This window comes from Ziziphus jujuba, chromosome 9 (assembly GCF_031755915.1).
Source record: "Ziziphus jujuba cultivar Dongzao chromosome 9, ASM3175591v1".
NCBI classification, from domain to species: Eukaryota; Viridiplantae; Streptophyta; class Magnoliopsida; order Rosales; family Rhamnaceae; genus Ziziphus; species Ziziphus jujuba.
In genome coordinates, this window is record NC_083387.1 from 5509090 (window position 1) to 5529951 (window position 20862).

Consider the following 20862-nt stretch of genomic DNA (forward strand, 5'->3'; position numbering starts at 1 on the left):
CATAAACAGGTATAAGGCTCGCTTAGTTGCCAAGGGGTTTCACCAGCGACCGGGCATTAATTATTCAGAAACATTTAGTCCAGTCATAAAGCCAGCAACCATCCGAATTGTTTTGTCAATTGCTTTAACTAAAAACTGGCCATTGAGGCAACTTGACATTAACAATGCCTTTCTCCATGGCCATCTAACTGAAGAGGTGTACATGAAGCAACCTCAAGGGTTCATTGATTCCACTCGGCCGACCCATGTCTGCAAGCTCAAGAAAGCCATATACGGGTTAAAGCAAGCCCCCCGAGCATGGTATACAGAATTGAAGAACTTCCTTCTCTCATATGGGTTTGTCAATTCTATATCTGATGCTTCTCTGTTTACTTTTCACCATTCAGACACCATTCTTTATCTGCTGGTATATGTGGATGATATTCTTTTGACTGGAAATAACTCTTCTGCTCTCTCTACCTTTGTTAAAGCTCTTTCGAATGCCTTCTCTCTTAAAGATCTTGGTGGTTTGAATTTTTTTCTTGGAGTTGAGGTAACTTCACGCACAGATGGCCTACTTCTGACACAAAGAAAATACATTCATGATCTCTTGGCTAAGACACATATGCTAGATGCGAAAGAAGTTTCCACGCCAATGTCAACCTCTGCTACTCTAACTCTCACGGATGGAACTAATCTGACCGATGCCACTCAGTATCGCCAGGTTGTTGGAAGTCTTCAATATCTATCTCTGACTCGGCCTGATGTTTCATTTGCTGTTAATAAATTGTCTCAATTTATGCATAAGCCTACTGAAACTCACTGGGCTGCTGTCAAAAGACTTCTTCGGTATCTTAAAGGTACCAGTTCCTTTGGTTTATTTCTTACACGTAACTCTTCCACCTCTCTTCATGCCTTTTGCGATGCTGATTGGGCCGGTAATAAGGACGACAGTACTTCAACCTCTGCCTATGTCATGTATCTTGGTTCCAACCCAATTTCTTGGATGTCCAAGAAGCAACGTACGGTCTCTCGTTCCTCTACTGAAGCTGAGTACCGCTCGATTGCTACTGCTACATCTGAATTATGCTGGCTTCGATCTTTGTTATCTGAGTTAAAATTAGCTATACCTCAAGTTCCAGTCATCTATTGTGATAATGTGAGTGCTACGTACATTTGTGCCAACCCTGTTCTTCACTCTAAGATGAAACATATCAAGGTTGACTTCCACTTTGTCCGTGAAAAGGTGTCTCAAGGTGATCTGCGTGTGTGTCACATTTCCAGCAACGAGCAAATTGCTGATGCTCTCACCAAGCCACTGTCCAAACAACGGTTACAGTTTCTTCGACCCAAGCTAAGTGTTCTTTCCACACTTAGCTTGAGGGGGCATGATAGAGATTAGTAGTTCACGTGAGTCTATCTTCAAGATTCCCTTATCTGTTGTAGTAAATAGTTTTTATCATTACTCATTTGTAGTCATCTACACCAACTGTATCTGTATATAAATATTAGTGTCTTATTCAATAATAAAATAACTTTTCATTATTACTCAACAATAACTTTCTCACCTATGAACCATAACCATTGTTAATGGCATCAGAAATGCCTGCCACAACTCCCACCATGTTCAAGATTATAAGGGTGGTTGGAGGTTTAAGAATAGTCCATTTGAAGAGGTAGAGCTCCCCAAACTCAGTGTCATCTCCTGCTTTCGCTGCTTTCCCCAAAATTTTAGGTTACAACAATTCCTTAAATTTTAAAAATGTAAATGAAATATTCCCATGTATATATATATATATATATATATGTATATAACTAATGCCGTCAGTAGTTATCCACGGTCAAGCTCATTTCACTTTCAAAGGAGAAGATATCTTCTTATTCAAACTGCAGTGTAAAAGCAAGTAAATGCAATGCGAAGCTTTAATTTCTAATTATATATTAAGTTCATCAAATAATGTTGGAATTTATTATCTTCACAATGTTTGAAATTTGTGTAATTTAAAGATTATGGTCACAAATTACGACTTAGAATTACGAAGTCTTTTTATTTTTCTTTTTTCTTTTTTTTTTTTTTTTTTTGGGGGGGGGGGGGGGGGTCAAAGTTATAGGATTTAATTAGTCAGTGCAACTCCTATATGTTATTAATAAAAAAACAAAAAAAACAAAAAAACAAAAAAAACAAAAAAAACAAAAAAAAAGAGTGCAACTGCTATGCGTGCTCCAAGGAGGCTTCAATCACCACAACAGTACCTGCACGCTTCATATTTTCGTTGCAGTCATTCTAATTACCTTTTTCATCCTGGAATTTTTTATTTTTTTTTCATAAAAAAAGAGAAAATATGTCAACGAGAAAATAGAAGCAGAAAGCTACCAGCTGACTCAGCAACCGCACTAGTACCAGCATTGCATTGGCTTCCCTTGGCGATCGTAATATGGGGAAGTCATCTATTCTCATTAATTTATTTTTTCAAATAAAAATAAATTTTCATTGACCTGGTTGACCTGGAAAGACTTTGAAATTTGTTGGTGGCAAAGACACTGAAAAGTAGAATGGAAAATTTGCCTCTGTAAATTCAAATATTAATATTGAAAATGAGCTTGATGCGCGAGCAGACCCAAGCTTATCGCTTATTACTTTTGAGAACCTGATGTGTGGTTAACAAGACTCACTTTTGTCTACATAAGTAACAAGAGAGCAAACCAATGCATATCGCTCAGATCAAAATTTCAAACGTACAAAAGTCTAAAAACCGTAGACTATGAAACTCTTTCAAAATTATCCTCTTCTTCTCCTTCTTCATGTTCTCTTGCTCTCCTTGCTCCCATTGAAGACCACGTCATCTGCAAGAACCCAAGCTGAAGCTCTTCTCCAATGGAAGAACAGCTTGTCTTCTCCACCAGCTTCTCTAAATTCATGGTCCCTCACCAATCTCAACAACCTCTGCAACTGGTCTTCCATTGTCTGTGACAACTCCATCGGGACGGTCTCCCAAATAGACCTCCCCAACCTCAATGTCACCGGAACTCTAACCCAGTTAAATTTCACTCCGTTTCTTAATCTCAGCGTCTTCAACCTCAACAACAATAGTCTCAGCGGGCCAATACCCGCAGCCATTGGAAACCTGTCCAAGCTCACTTTGTTGGACATTGGCAACAACTTTTTCGCAGGTGAAATACCTTTGGAGATAAGCAGGTTAACAGAGCTTCGCTATCTTAGTTTCCACAACAACAATCTAAAAGGTACCATTCCTTATCAGCTCAGCAATCTCCAAAAGTTATGGTACTTGGACCTTGGATCAAACTACTTAGAATCCCCTGACTGGTCTAAATTTTCAGCCATGCCATCGTTAACCTACCTTGATCTTTATCTCAACAGTCTTGATTCAGAATTCCCAGATTTCATATCAGATTGCAGGAACTTGACGTTCCTAGACTTGTCCCAGAATCAGGAATTGACCGGCCAAATACCAGAATGGGTATTTAGCAATCTGGGCAAGCTTGAATATCTCAATCTCACAAATAACCAATTCAATGGACCCTTGTCATCAAACATTTCCAAACTTTCCAACCTCAAACACCTCAATCTGCCAGTCAACCACTTCAATGGAACAATTCCGGAAGACATTGGCTTTTTACCTAAACTTGAAGTTCTTTATTTGTTCAATAATTCCTTTCAAGGTAAAATTCCTTCCTCCATAGGCCAACTCAAGGAGCTTTCCCACCTGGATCTCCGCCAAAACTTGTTAAACTCTACAATCCCTCATGAGCTTGGTTCTTGTACTAATCTCACCTATTTCGCCTTGGCAATGAATCAGCTCAGTGGGGAGCTTCCTCCGTCCCTGTCCAACATCAAAAATATTGTCGATATGGGTTTATCTGATAATTCATTTTCTGGCACTATTTCCCCTGACCTCATCTCCAACTGGACTCGGCTGAACTCGTTGCAACTTCAAAGCAATAACTTTAGTGGGGAGATTCCCCCGGAGATTGGCTTGTTGGAAAATCTCACCCTTCTTTATCTGTACAATAATAGTTTATCTGGCCCAATTCCCCATCAGATAGAAAACATGAAAGCCCTGAAAGAATTAGACCTCTCGGGAAACCATCTCTCTGGTCCAATACCTCTCACTCTGTATAGTCTCACAAACCTTGAATACATCCAACTTTTCTACAACAATCTGAATGGGATAATCCGGCCGGAGATTGGAAACATGACGTCCCTGGTTAGCTTCGATGTCAACACCAATGAATTGTCCGGTGAGTTGCCGGATACCATTTCTAGCCTCGGTAACTTGGTGGGATTCTCTGTGTTCACCAATAATTTCACCGGAACCATTCCAAGAGAATTCGGGAAGAACAGTCCTCGTTTGAGCACAGTCAGCTTTTCAAGCAACAGTTTCTCTGGAGAATTGCCACCAGAATTGTGTAGCGGCTACTCGCTTCAGATTCTCACAGTGAACAACAACAGCTTTACAGGGATATTGCCTGAGTGCTTGAAAAATTGTTCTGGATTGAAAAGAGTACGTCTTGATAAGAACAAACTCACAGGCAACATTACTGATGCATTTGGTGTTCATCCCAATCTCAAATACATCTCTCTGAGTGACAATCAGTTTGTGGGTGAAGTATCAACCAATTGGGGTGACTGTCAAAATCTCACAAACTTGCAGATGGATGGAAATAAAATTTCCGGTCAAATCCCACCAGAGCTTGGAAAGCTGAGTAAGTTGGAACGTCTGATCCTGGACTCCAATAACTTGAGCGGGGAAATTCCGTCGGAGCTGGGAAATCTAGGGCGGCTATTCCATCTCAATCTCAGCCACAACCATTTGTCAGGGGAAATCCCACAGAGCATAAGCAAGATGACTGCTTTAGAATTGCTTGATTTATCAGCAAACAAATTTTCCAACAGTATTCCAAAAGTGCTCGAAAACTGTGAGAAACTATCAAGCCTGAACCTAAGCCACAACAATCTCTCAGGTGAAGTACCGTCCGAGCTTGGCAACTTGGTTTTATTACAAGCTATGTTGGATCTCAGCAGCAATTCGCTATCTGGGCAAATCCCATTGACCTTCTTCAAGCTTACACGTCTTGAAATTCTCAATCTCTCCAATAACCATCTCTCGGGTTCGATTCCCCCGTCACTTTCCCAAATGTCTAGTCTGCAATCCGCTGATTTTTCTTACAACAAATTGAGCGGTCCAATTCCAAGCGAAGGAAGCTTTTTCAAACACCCTCATCCAAATGCTTTTGTTGGAAACTCTGATTTGTGTGGAAATGTAGCTGGGTTGACGGCATGTGCATTATTCTCCAACAAAAAATCCACCAAAAATACCACTAAGGTCTTGATCGGAGTCCTCGTTCCCTCATGTGCTCTCTTTCTGTTTGCCATTGTTTTCTGCATAATTTTTATGAAACGGAAATCCAAACTCCAAGACGTAAAAACCAAAAGCCTCCAAGATTTGGAGAAATCGGAGTCCGTGATATGGGGAAAAGAAGGGAGATTCGCATTCCTGGAACTTGTGAATGCCACCGAGGATTTCCACGACAAGTACTGCATCGGAAAAGGAGATTTCGGAGTCGTGTACAAAGCGGTTTTGTCTTCCGGTCACGCTGTTGCGGTGAAGCGTCTGAATACGGAAGACTCGGCCAATATTCCAGCGATAAACCGGCAAAGATTCGAGAACGAGATAAGAACTCTGACGGGCGTCCAGCACCGGAACATCATAAAGCTCTATGGGTTTATCTCCTGGAGGGGTTGTATGTACTTGGTATACGAATACGTAGAGAGAGGGAGCTTGGGGAAAGCATTGTACGGTTTGTATAAGAAGGTAGAAGATCATCTGGGTTGGGAAAAAAGAATCAGAATCGTACAAGGAGTGGCCCACGCGCTTGCGTATTTGCACCATGACTGTTCGCCGCCGATCGTTCATCGGGATGTTTCTCTGAACAATATATTGCTGGGATCGGATTTCGAGCCACGGCTTTCAGATTTCGGAACGGCGAGAGTATTGAATCCCGATTCATCCAACTGGACCAATTTGGCTGGGTTGTACGGTTACATGGCCCCAGGTAAAGTAATATTTTCGTTTTATTTGGTAAATATAGATATATATATATATATATATATATTCTTTGAATTTTAATTATTATTATTATTTTAAATTTACCACAGAGCTAGCACAAACAACGAGCGTGACGGACAAATGCGATGTATATAGTTTTGGAGTGGTGGCATTAGAAATAATGATGGGAAAACATCCTGGCGAAATGCTTGCGTCATTGTCGTCAGTTTCATCGAAAACTTTAGTGGACGACAACAATGGTGAATTGCTTTTGAAGGATGTTTTAGACCAGAGGCTTTCTGCTCCAGGAGGTGAATTAGCAGAAGCTGTGGTTTTTGCGGTTCAAGTAGCTTTGACTTGCACTCGGACTAATCCTGAGTCAAGGCCTACAATGCGTTTTGTGGCTCAAGAATTATCAGCTCGGACTCAGCCTTACTTAGCCCAATCATTTTCCACCATTTCAATGCAGAATCTAACTTGGCTCAGTAAATAGAACGGCAAAACGGGTAAAGCTTAATACTTTGGGGGCTTACCGCTGAGTCTTCAGGTTGTCACAATCTTGATGTTTTTAGATTTTAGAAATGGATTCCTAGACATTGTGTAAGAGCCCTCGAGATTGATTTTGAAGCTTATTTATTGAAGTTAATTTTTTTTTTTTTTTTTAAGGGGTTCTATAATATTTTCCTTCTTCTCCCAAATGTTGACAAAGTCAAAGTCATGTTTGTTGACGTTACAACATTTGGTGCCTTTTTTTTTCCACAACTTGCTCAAATAATGTTAAATCTCGTAATTAAAATTTAAAAGTTTTGTGTTTCATTTCGCATCCCCTTTAAGTCTTCTGGTTCCTTGTCAGCTAATTTTCCCGTTCTGGCTTTTAGCTGAAGTTCAGGTATAAATTATTTTCCATTTTCCATTTTATTTTTTCATTACTATTGTTATTATTATTGATATTTTTTATTTTCTAAATTCAAACGTGGACTTGCAGTGATGGGAATGTTTGCTGGTTAATTATGTATATTGTCTGTTTCAAATTCTAAACTACACTTTTTTCATATAAGAAGAGCAAAGGAATTGTGTTTTTTTTTTTTTTTTTTTTTTTTTTTTTGGTGATATAAAGAGTAAAGTAATTGAAAAGCTAAACATTCATAGTAACGTAGAAAACTAGAAGAGGTAAACTTTTCACCCACTCCCATGGCTAGAAACAATTACTTTGGTAAAATGAACACTTAATTAATAGAGTAAGATTAACAAAATATTTATTGAATGATATAACAAATTATGTAGTAATATTTAATTTATTTGTTTTTAAATTTATTTATCCATTTAAAATTTTATTTTTTTTATATTTAAATTATATAAATATATCAATTAATAATATTTTAGTATGTATCATTTCATAAATATTTTAATACTTATAGCAATTAATAATAAAGCTAACTGTTAGCCGTTGGCGTAATTAATATTAGTTTCAAATATAATAATCAAAGTATACATTATAGTTAAATTTGAATTAAAAAAGAAAAAAATAAGAAAAAAAAAAAGAAAGAGTTCACTTTAGAGTTTCATAATATTTGTTTGGCTTATAACCGATTTTTTTTTTTTTTTTAATCATCAGCCTATAACCGATTAAATCATAGACTTCTCCAATGTTATATATATATATATATATATATTCTATCTTGCAAACGTGTATACTTTTTTATTCTACAAATATTCATAAAAATAATAATTTTTTTTTATAAAATTATAATTTTATATAATAGTATTGATAATGATTTTTTCAGATATTATATTTTTGTGAACATATTTACTATAAAATAACTATATATTTATATATATATTTATAATTTTAGATCTTAAATTACTTCGCATCTACCATTAGACTATTTTTTCTTTCTTGTATATATATATATATATATATATATGCTATGTGAGGAAAATCGACTTCCTTCGTAATAGCAATTTCATATATATTGTTATTTAAATATCATGTAACTTTAATTGATTTCTATTAGAGGATTCATTTTTTCTACTTAAATTTTTAGTATTTTCATATACGATGTAATTCCTATTTCTATATAACCAATGATAAAAGTGAGCTAGATAATCCATAATCTACTTAATATATATATATATATATATATGCATAAATATTTAAGCCGATGTCAGTGTGTGGGAAGGATTTTTGGCGATCATGTATAATTATAAATATAAGTGAGAAAGAAAAAGTAAAATTATAAACATCTAAAAAAAGCCACAAGAACAAACTCAATCTGCAAAATCAAGCAAAAGATATGGATCGAAATCTCAAACAGGTTTGGTGGAGATACTGTAAATGTTATTTGCAGTTCATGATACATATCATTGTAATGGTGGCAATCACTGTATAGATCATGATAATGCCAGTTGCTTCCTTTTCTCACACATTAATTACCACCAAATCAACCTTTGTTCAACATTATATATGCTCAAATCATTCTCTTTAAGGTTTATGGAGTTCTGATAAAAGACATATACAAGCACAAAGTGCCTTTAAACTACAGAGAAAAAACATTCAAGGGGGAGAGGTAAAAAAACCCAAAAAAAATCAATACCGTTTGGCTATCTAGCATTCCACCCCACATTGTTTAAGAATTGGTCCAACTTGCTTGGGTAAGAAAGGATCAATTCGAACCCAAATGAGTGAGAAGATCGAAGCCAGAAGAATTGACCAAAGTACAACAATGGTAGGAGTCCTGTTTTGCCTTCCCATCAAACCTTTGAGGAAGGGATAGAGATGGACAATGACCCAGAAGGAGAAAAATAGTTTCCCAAACAGAGGACCCCATGAACCATAACCATTGTTAATGGCATCAGAAATGCCTGCCACAACTCCCACCATGTTCAAGATAATTAGGGTTGTTGGAGGTATAAGAAGAGTAGTCCATTTGAAGAGGTATAGCTCCCCAAACTCACTGTCGTCTGCTGCTTTCGCTGTCACCGTAAAGTTGGTGTCAACTCCAGCAAGGACCTTGAGGAGGCCTTGGAAGACAGCAAAAAGATGTGCAGACACACCACCAATGACCCAGAATTGCTCATTTCTCCACCAGTCCTCTAGGCTAACACCGCTCCATCGAAGCTCTAGAATACCAGTCACAATGATGGACAAGAAAAGTGCCATGAACCATATGCTAGCAAAGTTGTTCAGCTGTATATATATATATACACACAAAGAAATTTCTCATTAGAAATCATTAAATCTATGACTTTCATTGAGTCATTTTCTCATGAACTAGTAATCAATTTAGTACTACTTACAGTTGGGATGATAAATTTTCCTGTGAGAAGACAGATAGCTGGGACAGTGCAGTAGGCTAGTAGAGGAATGGAAGTGAAAGGGTAGACAATGGTGTTGATGTAAGCAAATCTCTCAAGGTACTTCAATTTTCCACCATAGGCATACCATAAGGGGCAGTGACGACTAAGGAAAATTTCTACTGAACCAAGAGCCCACCTCAGCACTTGGTGCAACCGATCTGAAAGATTGATAGGTGCAGATCCCTTGAAAGCTGGTCTTTTTGGCATACAGTATAATGACTTCCATCCTCTACAATGCATTTTAAAGCCAGTCAAAATATCTTCTGTAACCGAGCCATAGATCCACCCAATCTGCCAATCAATATTTCATCATCAAGTGATCTTAATTAGTAACAAGTTAATAATGATATTTTGGCTTCATGTAATTGATATGGTTACTGAAAAAATCAAATAGTTCACCAAATTTAAGATATTTGTAGGGAGGAAGCTCCTTATGGGGCCACTTACCTCTTTTCCCCATTCAGTTTTCTCTTCATAGCCACAACTTATAACATGGATGGCCTCTTTGATAAGAGAAGAGGTATTGGTCCCTTCAGGAAGGCCACCATCTTCCACAAGAGTAGAAGCTATAAAAACAGGAGATTGCCCAAATCGTTTCTCAAAATTCTTCTGTGACATGAGTGATGATTTCTCCAACTCATCATAACCTTCAAGCCCTTCTTCAATCTCTTCAAGATCGAACATACTTGAGCTCCCTTTCCTCACGTAGTTCTTCCCCATCATTTTCTTTTTCTTTGTGTATAGTCCTCCAAACAAACTTCTTACCACTCCCTTCTTCTTAGACTTTTTCCTTGAACCACCACAGCAGCAGCAGCAGCACCATTTAGGCCAGCAGTCACATGTCATCTTTGGCCTCTTTTCAGACACTGGTGGATCATAGCCATATAATGCCTGCCTATTGAAAACAGTTCCAGTCCCAACATATACTGGTCCTTGGATCCCATCAAGGCCTCTCATGTTGATCTGTAGCCAAATCAAACCAGAGCAATTAAGGAATTCAGATGAGTTTACACAAGTAGATTGTTCTTTTTTAAGCAGGTAGTACCACTTACATCAAAGAACACCACATTTCGATTAGCATATCTGTCGTGGCGATCAATACCATCAAATCTCTGAGGAAACTGGACATAGCAAAGCTTCTTTCCCAAATTGGGATCCATTAGAAAGCACATAGCTTCCCTTACAGCCTTGCTGTTATTGACGTAGTGATCACAATCCAGATTCAACATGAAAGGTGCATTAGTGAGCACAGCAGATACACGAACCTGTTATCAAGAACCAAATTGGCAACTCATTAGGATTGCTAAATGAATCAACCGTAATTAAATTTACATATTCAATGTGTTAATATATAGCTACTTACCAGAGCATTCATGGCACCTGCTTTCTTGTGATGTTGATAGCCAGGTCGTTTCTCACGAGAAACATATACAAGACGTGGTAGTTCCTTTCCGTCTACATCTAGTGCACCAGCACTTCCCAGATAAACCTGCCAGATCAAGTAGCATGAGTTTACAAACCCGGCAACAGCGACTAAATTGGCTAATATCTGCAATATTTGATTAGTTTCTTCCATTTTTTCCCTCATTTCTTAAAGAAAAATGCAGAGAAGAAGAAAACTTGTCGAACCTGAATCATGCCGGGATGATCACGAGTGTTGTTGCCGGGCCATGGAGTACCATCCTGCATCACCCACCCATCTTCCGGTTTCTTCAGAGCCTTTGAAACCAGTGCATTAATCCTCACTTTGAATTCTTCGTACTCTCTCTGCAGAAACCAAACAAATCCTTTTAGACCTCTTCGTAATATTAAAAATTCATGGTAAAAAAGCAGCTAAAAGTCTTTAAAGTTGCTTACTTTCATGGCCCTACGCTCTTTGACAAAGCTTGGATGAACCTTGTCCTTCAAGTAATCAATCTTCTGAGAGAAATAGAACTCTGGAGCTCTTGGTTCAATGTTATGCTTCTTACAAAAAGGAACCCATCTCCTAGCAAACTCAGCAGTCTCGGATAACGTATCGAAAAGGAGCATGGAAGCACCATCATCGGATACATAACAGCTCACTTTTTCAACAGGGTAATCCACGGCTAAGATAGAAAGAACAGTGTTTGCAGTGATGATTGGGGGTTCCTTGAGAGGATCCACAGTACTCACGAAGAAATCAATAGGGGCAAGACGATTAGGCTCACCCTCACGTTCAAATCTTAGGGACAAACGTTCCAAGTATGTCTCACGGTTGATGGGTTGCCATTTGGGGAACTGATCAAGAATCCAAGAGAGTGCGAACCATATTTCACAAATGACAGAGATGAGCCAGAGGGCAAAAGCATCGTAGGCAGGGGTTAAGATACGGAAACGGAAGAAGAACATCAGAATTACAAGACGAAGGACAATAACTATGCGGTAAGGACTTATTTTGCTTGAAGGAATTGGGACTTTTCTCCACATTGGTTGTCGGGCTTCTGCCAAACTGCAAAATTATCATCAAAATCAATTTCTATTTTTTTATATTTTTTTTAAAAACTGTTTTCTTTCTCTGATTATATGATGTAGATAGATAGAAAATGAATTAGTTACATACAGGTAATCATCTTCCTCGGCTTGATCATTGTTGCCATCTTCTTTGTTGAAAAGGCCTCTTTTTTCTTGCCTGACTTTCCATTTTTCTACTCTATCTTTCCATTCCTCAGCGCTATAAGCTTCTTTGTCGGCTTCAAAATCCTTACCAGCAACTACATATATATATATATATATATATATATACATATGCAAACCACACAATATGAAATCAATTATAATGTATACAGATTTCCATGTTAAGAAAAGGAATTGATGATCTTTAAAAGACAAATTCACTAGTACATGCATGGCATAGGAGAAAAAAAAGGTTGACATATTTAATTACTTACCACTTCCGGCAAAAGAAGAGAAAGCTGGGCCATTTGGATGCCATTGCTGTGGATTGTAATGGTCCCCATTTTCCTGCAAAATTCACGTACGTACATAATTTGTCTGTCACTTGCTCTACAGTTAATTAATTAGAGTCATCATAATGCCTTTGTATATGTTCATTGATTATAAATTTACCGAATTAGTAGTGGCATGAATTCTATGATCCGCAGAGTCATCCTGGTGATTTTTGACCTGAAACTCATCATCAAAATCATCATCAAAGCTATCCTCTTCATCACCTGCAACCCTTGGACAACCTAAAAACAGATAGATAGCACATTTAACATTATATTATATTACATTCAATTTTACAATGATTAAAAAAATTATCAGCAATAAGATCCAGTAAAATTAACAGTACCTTTGTGACGCTTATAGCGAGTGTTGCACTGAGGGCAACATTGATTTCCTTCACTCCTTTCATACTCATAACAAGGACGACAAACCGGAAAACCGCAAACATGGCAGGCCACAAACAGCTCTCCATTATCTTTGTAACCAATCTCATCCCCACAAACTTTACATATTTTTGAAGCAGAGTGGCGATTCGGTGGAGGCTCGTCCCTGGTGTCGGAACCAGTAACAAAGCCTGCCATGGCAATTAGCCAAAAAATGAGATGGAGTAGAAGATTTGGTGAAGGAAGAGAAAAGGGAAGGAGTGTTATTATATTGAAAGGTGGAGGAGAAGGAGAGATGAGCTTCTTGTACCTACTGTGAGTTGGGAAGTCATGGGTTTGATTCTAAGAGACGTTAGGGAACGATTGGTGGGAGAGAGAGAAAGAGAGGGATTTGGTTGGGATTTGCTTGCATTCCAAGGTGTCTATGAAGATGACTATAATCTTTTCCAAAATGTATACTACCAAACATGTAGCATTGCTTTTGCACAGTGTTGCATGTGTTGCCTACCCCACTTTTCTTCATTGCCTTCATATATATTTATATCTGTTACAGGTCTTACCGCATTTTAATTTATTTATTTTTCTTTATTATTTTTATTATTATTATTATTTCTTTTTGGTTTTTTGTTTGGTAGGACGTCTTTGGCGTGACATGATCATTTTAGCACTCAAATTGACCTATAAATTTAAACCGACTTTAATGTTTAAAATGAGATGTTTCTCTTCGTCCAATAAAACTAGATTTTTTTTTTTTTTTAAAGGTCTCTTGCAAGAGATTTTAAGAAGTTTTTCCCCATGAAAATATATATATATATATATATATATATATATATATATATATAATTAGACTGCTAAAAAAAAAAAAAAATTGTAGTCATGGGCCTGTGATGGGTCAGGAGCGACGAGGGCTTCTTAGTCATCACCACAGTCAGTTGGTCCAGCTCATTATTGATTTTTTTGGGTAGAAAGGTCCAGCCCATTTGTCATAATGGTGATTAAACAGTTAGAATGATAGAACATGACAATCCTTCATGCATATACACGCATCACGTTACATCACATGCATCTCCCCTTTTAAACACCTTCATAAATCTAGTCTTAAACTAACAAAAAACAAAAATCGTGGTGCTATTTTGACATTCAAATTACAAATTACTAAGACATAACCGAGTTGTTTTTGTTAATCCAGACAGTTTAGTTTGCTTCTTCAGGTTTCATAAAAACAAATGTATATCAAGTGACTGGTGCAATTATGACATCCAGATTACAAATTACCACGACAGGACCGAGTTGTTTTTGATAATCCAGATAGTTTAGTTTGCTTCTCAATGTTTCATAAAAATAAATGTATATCAATTAAGTGACGGAATGAAATTTATTTGAACTTTTATTTAACCTTAGACTAATAACAAATTATCCAAAATTTGAATTGAAAAATGACAGTTAGGTTTATAACTTATTTTAGGAATTATCCTCTCTATTTAGATTTTTTTTTTTTTTTTTTAAAAACAGAAAAATATATATTTACATGATGTTGTATCATTTGATGAGATTGATTGCCATATACCAAAAACCCCGATTATATATATATATATATATATATTTGAAAACCAAAATCTTAAACTAATTTATCTTATTCATATATAAATACTCATTAAAAAGTTACAAAGTTACTATTTTTCTCATATAACGGAGTTGGAATTCTCATCCGATCAAAAAGGGAAAAAGGACAAAATAAAACACCAAACTTTTTCTTTCTCCCCTAAGGTTGGCCGCATTGGCAGCAAAGCCTGCATATCTTCCAAAAATCAGTAATGTCTTGTCATTTCTATGCTAAATTGGGAGGTGATACGGATAGCTTATTCATCCGTCCTTGGACGCTTTGTGGGATGGGAACTGGACTCCTGAATATCTGGCTCAGGTTTCTCAGGAGCTTTGTCATCAGGTGCCTCTTGCTGCTGCCTATTCGACTTCTGTGAATCTTCTTCCGCTGTAGGTTTAGTATTAACCAGGTCAACTCCGGTTTTGCCTTGGTCTGCCTTGGAGGCATCCATTTCACCTTTTTCAGGTGAATCTTGAACCAATATCGTGGTGGGGTTATCCAAACCGGAGGATGACGCCTTGAGCTTGTCAATACCTGACTTGCACTGCTTCTCAAACATCATCTGCAGATACCTCCCTTGTTCTTCAATTCGCAGCTGTAGATTTCTTTGTATCTGCGGAGAAGTAAAAGATATAAATAATGCACCATAAGTAACAGAAAGGAAGCTGGAAGGGTAAAATGTACAGGTAAGCGCTTAAGGAATGGATGTGAAAGCTGACAAAAAGTTTTGTAAAAGGTTTTTTTAGGCATGAAATGAACCCCTAAATAATACAACAAATCCATTTCCAACTAACATATTTGTACCTCAAGCTGTTCATGTAACCTCTTCTGGACTTCCATCTGCAGTCGCAGAGCTTCCGTAATCTCAATACCCCTGCTAACCAAACCAAAATATAGTTAAAGATGTTCAAATATATTTAGCGCCAATTACAAAAGCAGTCCATATTTCCCTATCAAGCTTATAACAACCCTTTCTGAGGCTTTTTATAATACCCCTTAATGCAGTTCAGTCTATCAATCTTTTGAAGGATAGTTACTGCATTGAGGAGAATTAGACGGCCAACCCAAATTCATAAAAATACTATATCTCAAAGAAAACTTATACATGAAGACTGAAATTAGCAAGCTTTATCCATACTGGCTTCATTCTCCCAAAATTTTGCAGCCAGCTAGTGTACTTGAATGTATCAGATTCGATTACATGTTCTATTTCATGACCATTCCAATTGAACTAGTGAACTTCAAACATCCTCAAAACACCTTTAGTCAATTAAGCACTGGCTAGCTGTCAATACAGCTGTTAAAATCCTATTGATGTCTCCAGCATTCTTCTTTCCAAGGTCAACCTAAACCTACTTGTGTTGGGAATATGGTAGACAATTAACAATTTAAGGATTTACACATGAAGTATCATCAGAAATTACAAAAAGTTCCTAAAATGAACAGAGTGTGATAATAAAACCAGAAGTAAAAGAATGAATAAGGTATATTATATGTTTCCAAATATTGAACAACAAATGACTCACGTTTTCAAGTCAAGAGATGACATTTCTTCAATGGAATTTAATTTCTTCTCCGATGACCCTGCAAGCAGAAATAATCAGCCCAGCACATCAGCTACGCAGGAAAACCTTATTTGCATCTCGTGAACAGTAAAACAAGTAAACAAAACTATGCCAACTACAAAGAAGATGGGAGGAATGGTGCATGAAACTCCACAAACAAGGCTTTGATCAAACACTAAATCAACAACAAAATGGAATTTGAGCATCCTAGGAATGTACAGCTAAATATATTTGTATGGATATTGACAAGTATATGTTTGTGTAAAGAAGTTAAGTATTTAAAAAATGAATACATCAAAGTATCTATAAATTATAGCCCTGCATGGCCATGTAGGAGATATCAACAAGATGGTTCTACATAAAATTTCAGCTTATATACATTATTAAAAAATTAGACCTGCATGGCCATGTAGGAGAAATCAACAAGATGGTTCTACATAAAATTTCAGCTTATATACATTATTAAAAAATTAGACCAACGGAAGTCAAATATTTTAGAAGGAAAGGCAGTCAAGCCAGAAGCACATCAAACGTTGCAATCTCGAATCAAAGGCCCAAATCATCAATAATATGTATGTATACCAAATAATTGAAATATCAAAGTGAAAGGGAGAAGAACTTTAGAGAAAATAAAAATTTTATTTTCTCTGTATGGCACACTACTAGCAAAAGAAGAGGATAGAAGCAGCATCAAAAGACAAAGAAGTAAAAGCTTTGGTTGGTAACAACCACAAGAAGAAAATTACTTTCACTTTCTATCTCACTGCAACATGTTAATAGATGGCCTAAGCTTCAGCATTATAGCCCATTGACCTCACACATAGGATATGACATGCCTCCAACATGAGATACCCTTCCTTCAGATACTTAATACCCCCAAAAACATGGGCACATGGATACTAAAAACCACCTGCCACATTTTTATTCTTGCAGAGAATATAAAAATGCCGAGAGCCATAACAAGAAACCGATAAAGGCACAACCGAAAAAAAAAAAAAAAAAAAAAAAGAAACCAAAACAAAAAACACATGAAACATAAGTATTAATGCAACTAAGAGACACTTCTTATATACCTTCTGATGAATCTGGTCTGTATCTAGCAGTCCTATATTTCTGCAATTTAAAAAGCTCCAATCAAAAAAAAAATATTCACACACACACAAACACATAACATGAATTCACAGTATATATAGGAAAATATATGATTGTACAGTTTACACACCTGCAAATGGCTTTTGACATGATAGATAGTCAAGCCTTCAACTTTCATGAGCTTCAGCACACCCTTAGGAGTTGCTCCTATAAATTAAAAACGGAAATTCAGTTGAAACAAAAGTTTCCTAGTATTACATTAAGAGCTCAAAAAGGTTGGTAGAGGTGCACACTTTCACTACCACCAAGATGGTTAACAGCTTCCACAAAGGCTTCATGAAGTTCTGGTGTCCAGCGCATGCGTGGCTTGGCTGAGGCATTATTAGCTGAAGAAGAGGACGTAGCTACTGTGCGAATTTCACCAGGTGGAGCAAGATGCTGCTGATGAACTTGGGATTGATGAGCTTGAAAATTTGTCGTTGGTTTGGGAACCTGGTATGCCATCTGAAGGAACAAAATAAGAGTTTTTTATAAATACCAGAATTTTTCTGCCTTACTTGTGCAAAGTGTATATTAAGCACCATGTGTATCCCAACCTTTGGTTCCACATCTGGAAGAGTGTTGTCTACAAGAAGCTCACTCCAATTAGAATCCAAAGCATCATCATCAGTGATAAGCTGATCAGCCCATTCCTGCCAATCATTTCTCTTGGTAAGTTCTTCAGATGCCATGATGCTACAACAATTACTGCTTTCTGCTTGACTATTCTCTACAGGGTTATTTACAGGAAAATCAAGGAAATCCGTAATTGAATCTGTACACCAGGATGCACTGTTTTCTTTGGCATAATGACTTGATGCTGTAGATTGGAGCATTCCTGAATGAGAAGAATGTGGTAATGGTAAACTTGACCCACTAGCTGACTGAGGTAGAAAAGGAGTGTTTCTTGACTGCTTTTCATGTGGTGAATCAGATGAGTAGTGAAGATCTGATGAAAATCCCGATGATGATGAAAATATGTGACCAACTGCACCACTGTTGGAAGGTAAGGGGCTTGAATTGGTGCGAGGCCTTGTCATAAGTCCTCTTTCCATGGAAACTTGTTGGGAGTCTGGCAACTTGGGATACATCTCTTCCAAAGGGACTGGAAGAACTGGTACAGATGAAGAAAGTGCTGAAGACACTCCCATGTCAGTGAGCTGCTTTGCCCCTGACCTCGGAATTGACAAAGCAGGGCGTGCCTCCATTTTTTACCTGATATGAGAAAACGTGGATTCAGTTATTTATTATATTCACATTACCTAATTTGTTGCCATGGTTGTCCTTACCAACTTAAAACCAGCTGCAAGAACTGTTTTCCTTGCTTATATGGAGGCCACAGAAAAAGGTCATCAATCTGAACCTCTGCAAGGTGAAAGGAAAAAAGGGATTAATGCAACATACTGCCAAAAGGAAGCAAGATGAAACAAAAAGTTTTTATAGGCATAGAAGATCATACAAAGCTATGAATGAACTTCATACACCTGTGCACAACCACACAATTCAGCCCCATAAAAACATTTTCGTTGATGTGAAATGATGCGTTTTTTGCTATACAATCCAATAACTCATCCAAATTCTCAGTCAACTTTATACAAGATAACTTTAACCTTAATTCAGAGTCATATTCAATCAAGTGTAGCCAGAGTTCTGGTAACTAGAAAACCAAAAGTTAATAACACGAAACTGCAATAATTTATAGGACAAAGATATTAGCACTTCAAAAATAGGAGCATCACCAAATATTAGAAGGTTATCGCAACTTAGAAGCATCCACTAGAATATATATTACCACCATCAAGATGTTAAAAACACAAAAACAACACAATGTAAACTATATGACTATTGCTATCTCATTGTCTAGGATGATTTACTATAACAGTGGATTCAAAATGTTGTGGATATAATGATGCATATAACTAGAGCGGTGTTGTAGTTTCATCTTTCCCATCTTTGGAATATTCTTTATCTCCAAACATCATGGAATGCTAGAATTTATACTTTGAAGTCCAATAAGTAAACTGTTTTCAAATGGAGTTAAAGATCAAGAATTCATGTTATGTATGATCATCATAGCATTTTATTCTGACTCTGGACCGCCCAAGAGAATAATCAACTTAAATTCGCAAAATTAAGAAATTAAAAATCGAGGGATAAAGAAAAGAGCTTTACCTTGCATATTAAGACATACACAAAGTTACATAAGAATTTGCATTACAATCAAAATTTTCACCTCTGAACTCTATCCAAAACCGTACTTTAGCCATGTACTATAGTAGCAAACCTCCTCAACTCCCACCATAAAAAAATAAAAATTAAAAAATAAATTAAAAAAAGGGAAGCTAACACAAAGTAAACAATAACGAATTCCAAGAATCCAAACATCATCAGCACACCAAACCCTTCCAAACCGATTACAATACATACAAATTACCATAAATCCAATCATAACATAAGTAATTCCATATCATATGCATAAAAACATTTTTTCCACCAAACAAAAACAAAATCAAACCAAAAAAAATAAATCCAAATTCAATTTCAAGCTAACTCGCAGTGGGAAAAAACCACCAAAAAAAAAAAAAAAAAAGAATTCAAGCCAACTCTAATTAGGCAAAAGCATAGCCTCAGATTCTACCTCAGAAACCGCAACAGCCTACAGAATTACAAAAGCGGTGCATCGAATTCTCACCCCAAAATAAAAATAAAAATAAAACCGATAGATATCATGGGAAATTAGAATCGAAAAGGCAAAAGAGGATCAAATCGAATCAAAAAGAAGGGAAATGGAGCGGAAGAAGTCGAGTGGGGGGTTAAAATTTTCCGTCGCCGGCGTGAGCCAAAAAAAAAAGGAAGTGAAACGGTGACGAGTCACACGAGTCACGAGTGCGCTTTGCCCTTCTCTTCCTCTTTGGATTTTGGAAGGGCTTTTTGGGACTGCAATTAATAGGACCAGTACCTAGCCCACGCGTCCAGGAAGCGCGTGTCATATAAACGAATGGGGAATGTAGAGGGAGCGCAGCATATTTGAGGGTCCCACTATAAGGGAGATTGTGATTGGTGGGGATGTGACATATCTGATGGAGCGCACGTGGGGCTAGTTCTTCACATATAAATGGTTTACGAATTAATTTACCAAAAAAATATATAGTACGGCAATGATTAGAGAAAAGAAATATGTTCTTTGAGTTGTGCAAGAAGCCAATCATCACCCAAACACTCTCTCTCTCTCTCTCTCTCTCTCTCCCCTCCTCTTCTTCTAGTCTTCCCTCTTTGCCCCAAGCATGGCTCCTATGGAATTTTTTGTTGTTACACGTGTCACGCACCCAGATGGTTAGTTACGTTGATGTCTTCTTAACCAACTACGTTCCACAATCAACACCCTATTTTGGAAAATTTTGTGTTTTTTTAATTACTAAAAATAATTCACCTCAGCTGGATTTATGATAGTGTAAAAACTAATGTACATCACTTTCATATGATTTGGTATCCAAAATTTGAAAAAGAAAAATTAAAAACATATCTGATAGTCTTTTAGTCTTATGGTTTTTAATTTTTTGACAGTAAACTACTTTATGCATGTTTTCCCATGATAACAACATTAATATTCTTAAGCTATCTAGCTTCTTCTGGTTAAGATTCTCTATGAAGATCTTTTTAGCATAAAAAGGTTAGTGTTTTTTCGAAAATAAACTCATGAGTTTCTAAAAATGTTTTTAAAAAACTATTTTTATACGTAATATAACAAAGGAAATGACTTTTTCTTCTTTGTCTTTGCGATTAGTTTGCGAATAATACTAAAATATGAA

The 20862-nt window shown here is 36.8% G+C and overlaps 3 protein-coding genes across 7 annotated transcripts; 1 reads left to right on the forward strand and 2 right to left on the reverse strand.

The window, feature by feature from the left end:
- The first annotated feature begins 2506 nt into the window (after positions 1 to 2506).
- On the forward strand, positions 2507 to 6863 carry LOC107434237 (MDIS1-interacting receptor like kinase 2). Its single transcript, XM_048481365.2, has 2 exons — positions 2507 to 6054; positions 6158 to 6863. Exons 1-2 carry the CDS (start codon positions 2742 to 2744, stop codon positions 6538 to 6540), a joined length of 3696 nt encoding a protein of 1231 aa, XP_048337322.2. The 5' UTR covers positions 2507 to 2741; the 3' UTR covers positions 6541 to 6863.
- Positions 6864 to 8342: 1479 nt separating this feature from the next.
- LOC107434238 (cellulose synthase A catalytic subunit 4 [UDP-forming]) lies at positions 8343 to 12998 on the reverse strand. The gene is made up of 11 exons (XM_016045687.4): positions 12718 to 12998; positions 12492 to 12613; positions 12314 to 12386; positions 11986 to 12136; positions 11262 to 11874; positions 11034 to 11171; positions 10768 to 10893; positions 10457 to 10669; positions 9852 to 10367; positions 9345 to 9695; positions 8343 to 9234 (listed from the first exon to the last, which is right to left on the reverse strand). Exons 1-11 carry the CDS (start codon positions 12950 to 12952, stop codon positions 8653 to 8655), a joined length of 3120 nt encoding a protein of 1039 aa, XP_015901173.3. The 5' UTR covers positions 12953 to 12998; the 3' UTR covers positions 8343 to 8652.
- Positions 12999 to 14370: 1372 nt separating this feature from the next.
- On the reverse strand, positions 14371 to 20264 carry LOC107434250 (protein PHOSPHATE STARVATION RESPONSE 1). Of its 5 annotated transcripts, XM_016045700.4 has the most exons (10): positions 19692 to 20264; positions 18343 to 18418; positions 17800 to 18268; positions 17611 to 17706; positions 17308 to 17518; positions 17145 to 17221; positions 16996 to 17035; positions 15884 to 15941; positions 15162 to 15234; positions 14371 to 14970 (listed from the first exon to the last, which is right to left on the reverse strand). In XM_016045700.4, exons 3-10 carry the CDS (start codon positions 18259 to 18261, stop codon positions 14614 to 14616), a joined length of 1374 nt encoding a protein of 457 aa, XP_015901186.1. In that variant the 5' UTR covers positions 18262 to 18268; positions 18343 to 18418; positions 19692 to 20264; the 3' UTR covers positions 14371 to 14613. The 5 variants fall into 5 exon arrangements, with proteins under 5 accessions (XP_015901186.1, XP_048336381.1, XP_015901184.1 ...); XM_048480424.2 differs by having other exon boundaries at positions 17611 to 18268; positions 19746 to 20261; XM_016045698.4 differs by having other exon boundaries at positions 17611 to 18268; positions 19692 to 20260.
- Positions 20265 to 20862: the final 598 nt, after the last annotated feature.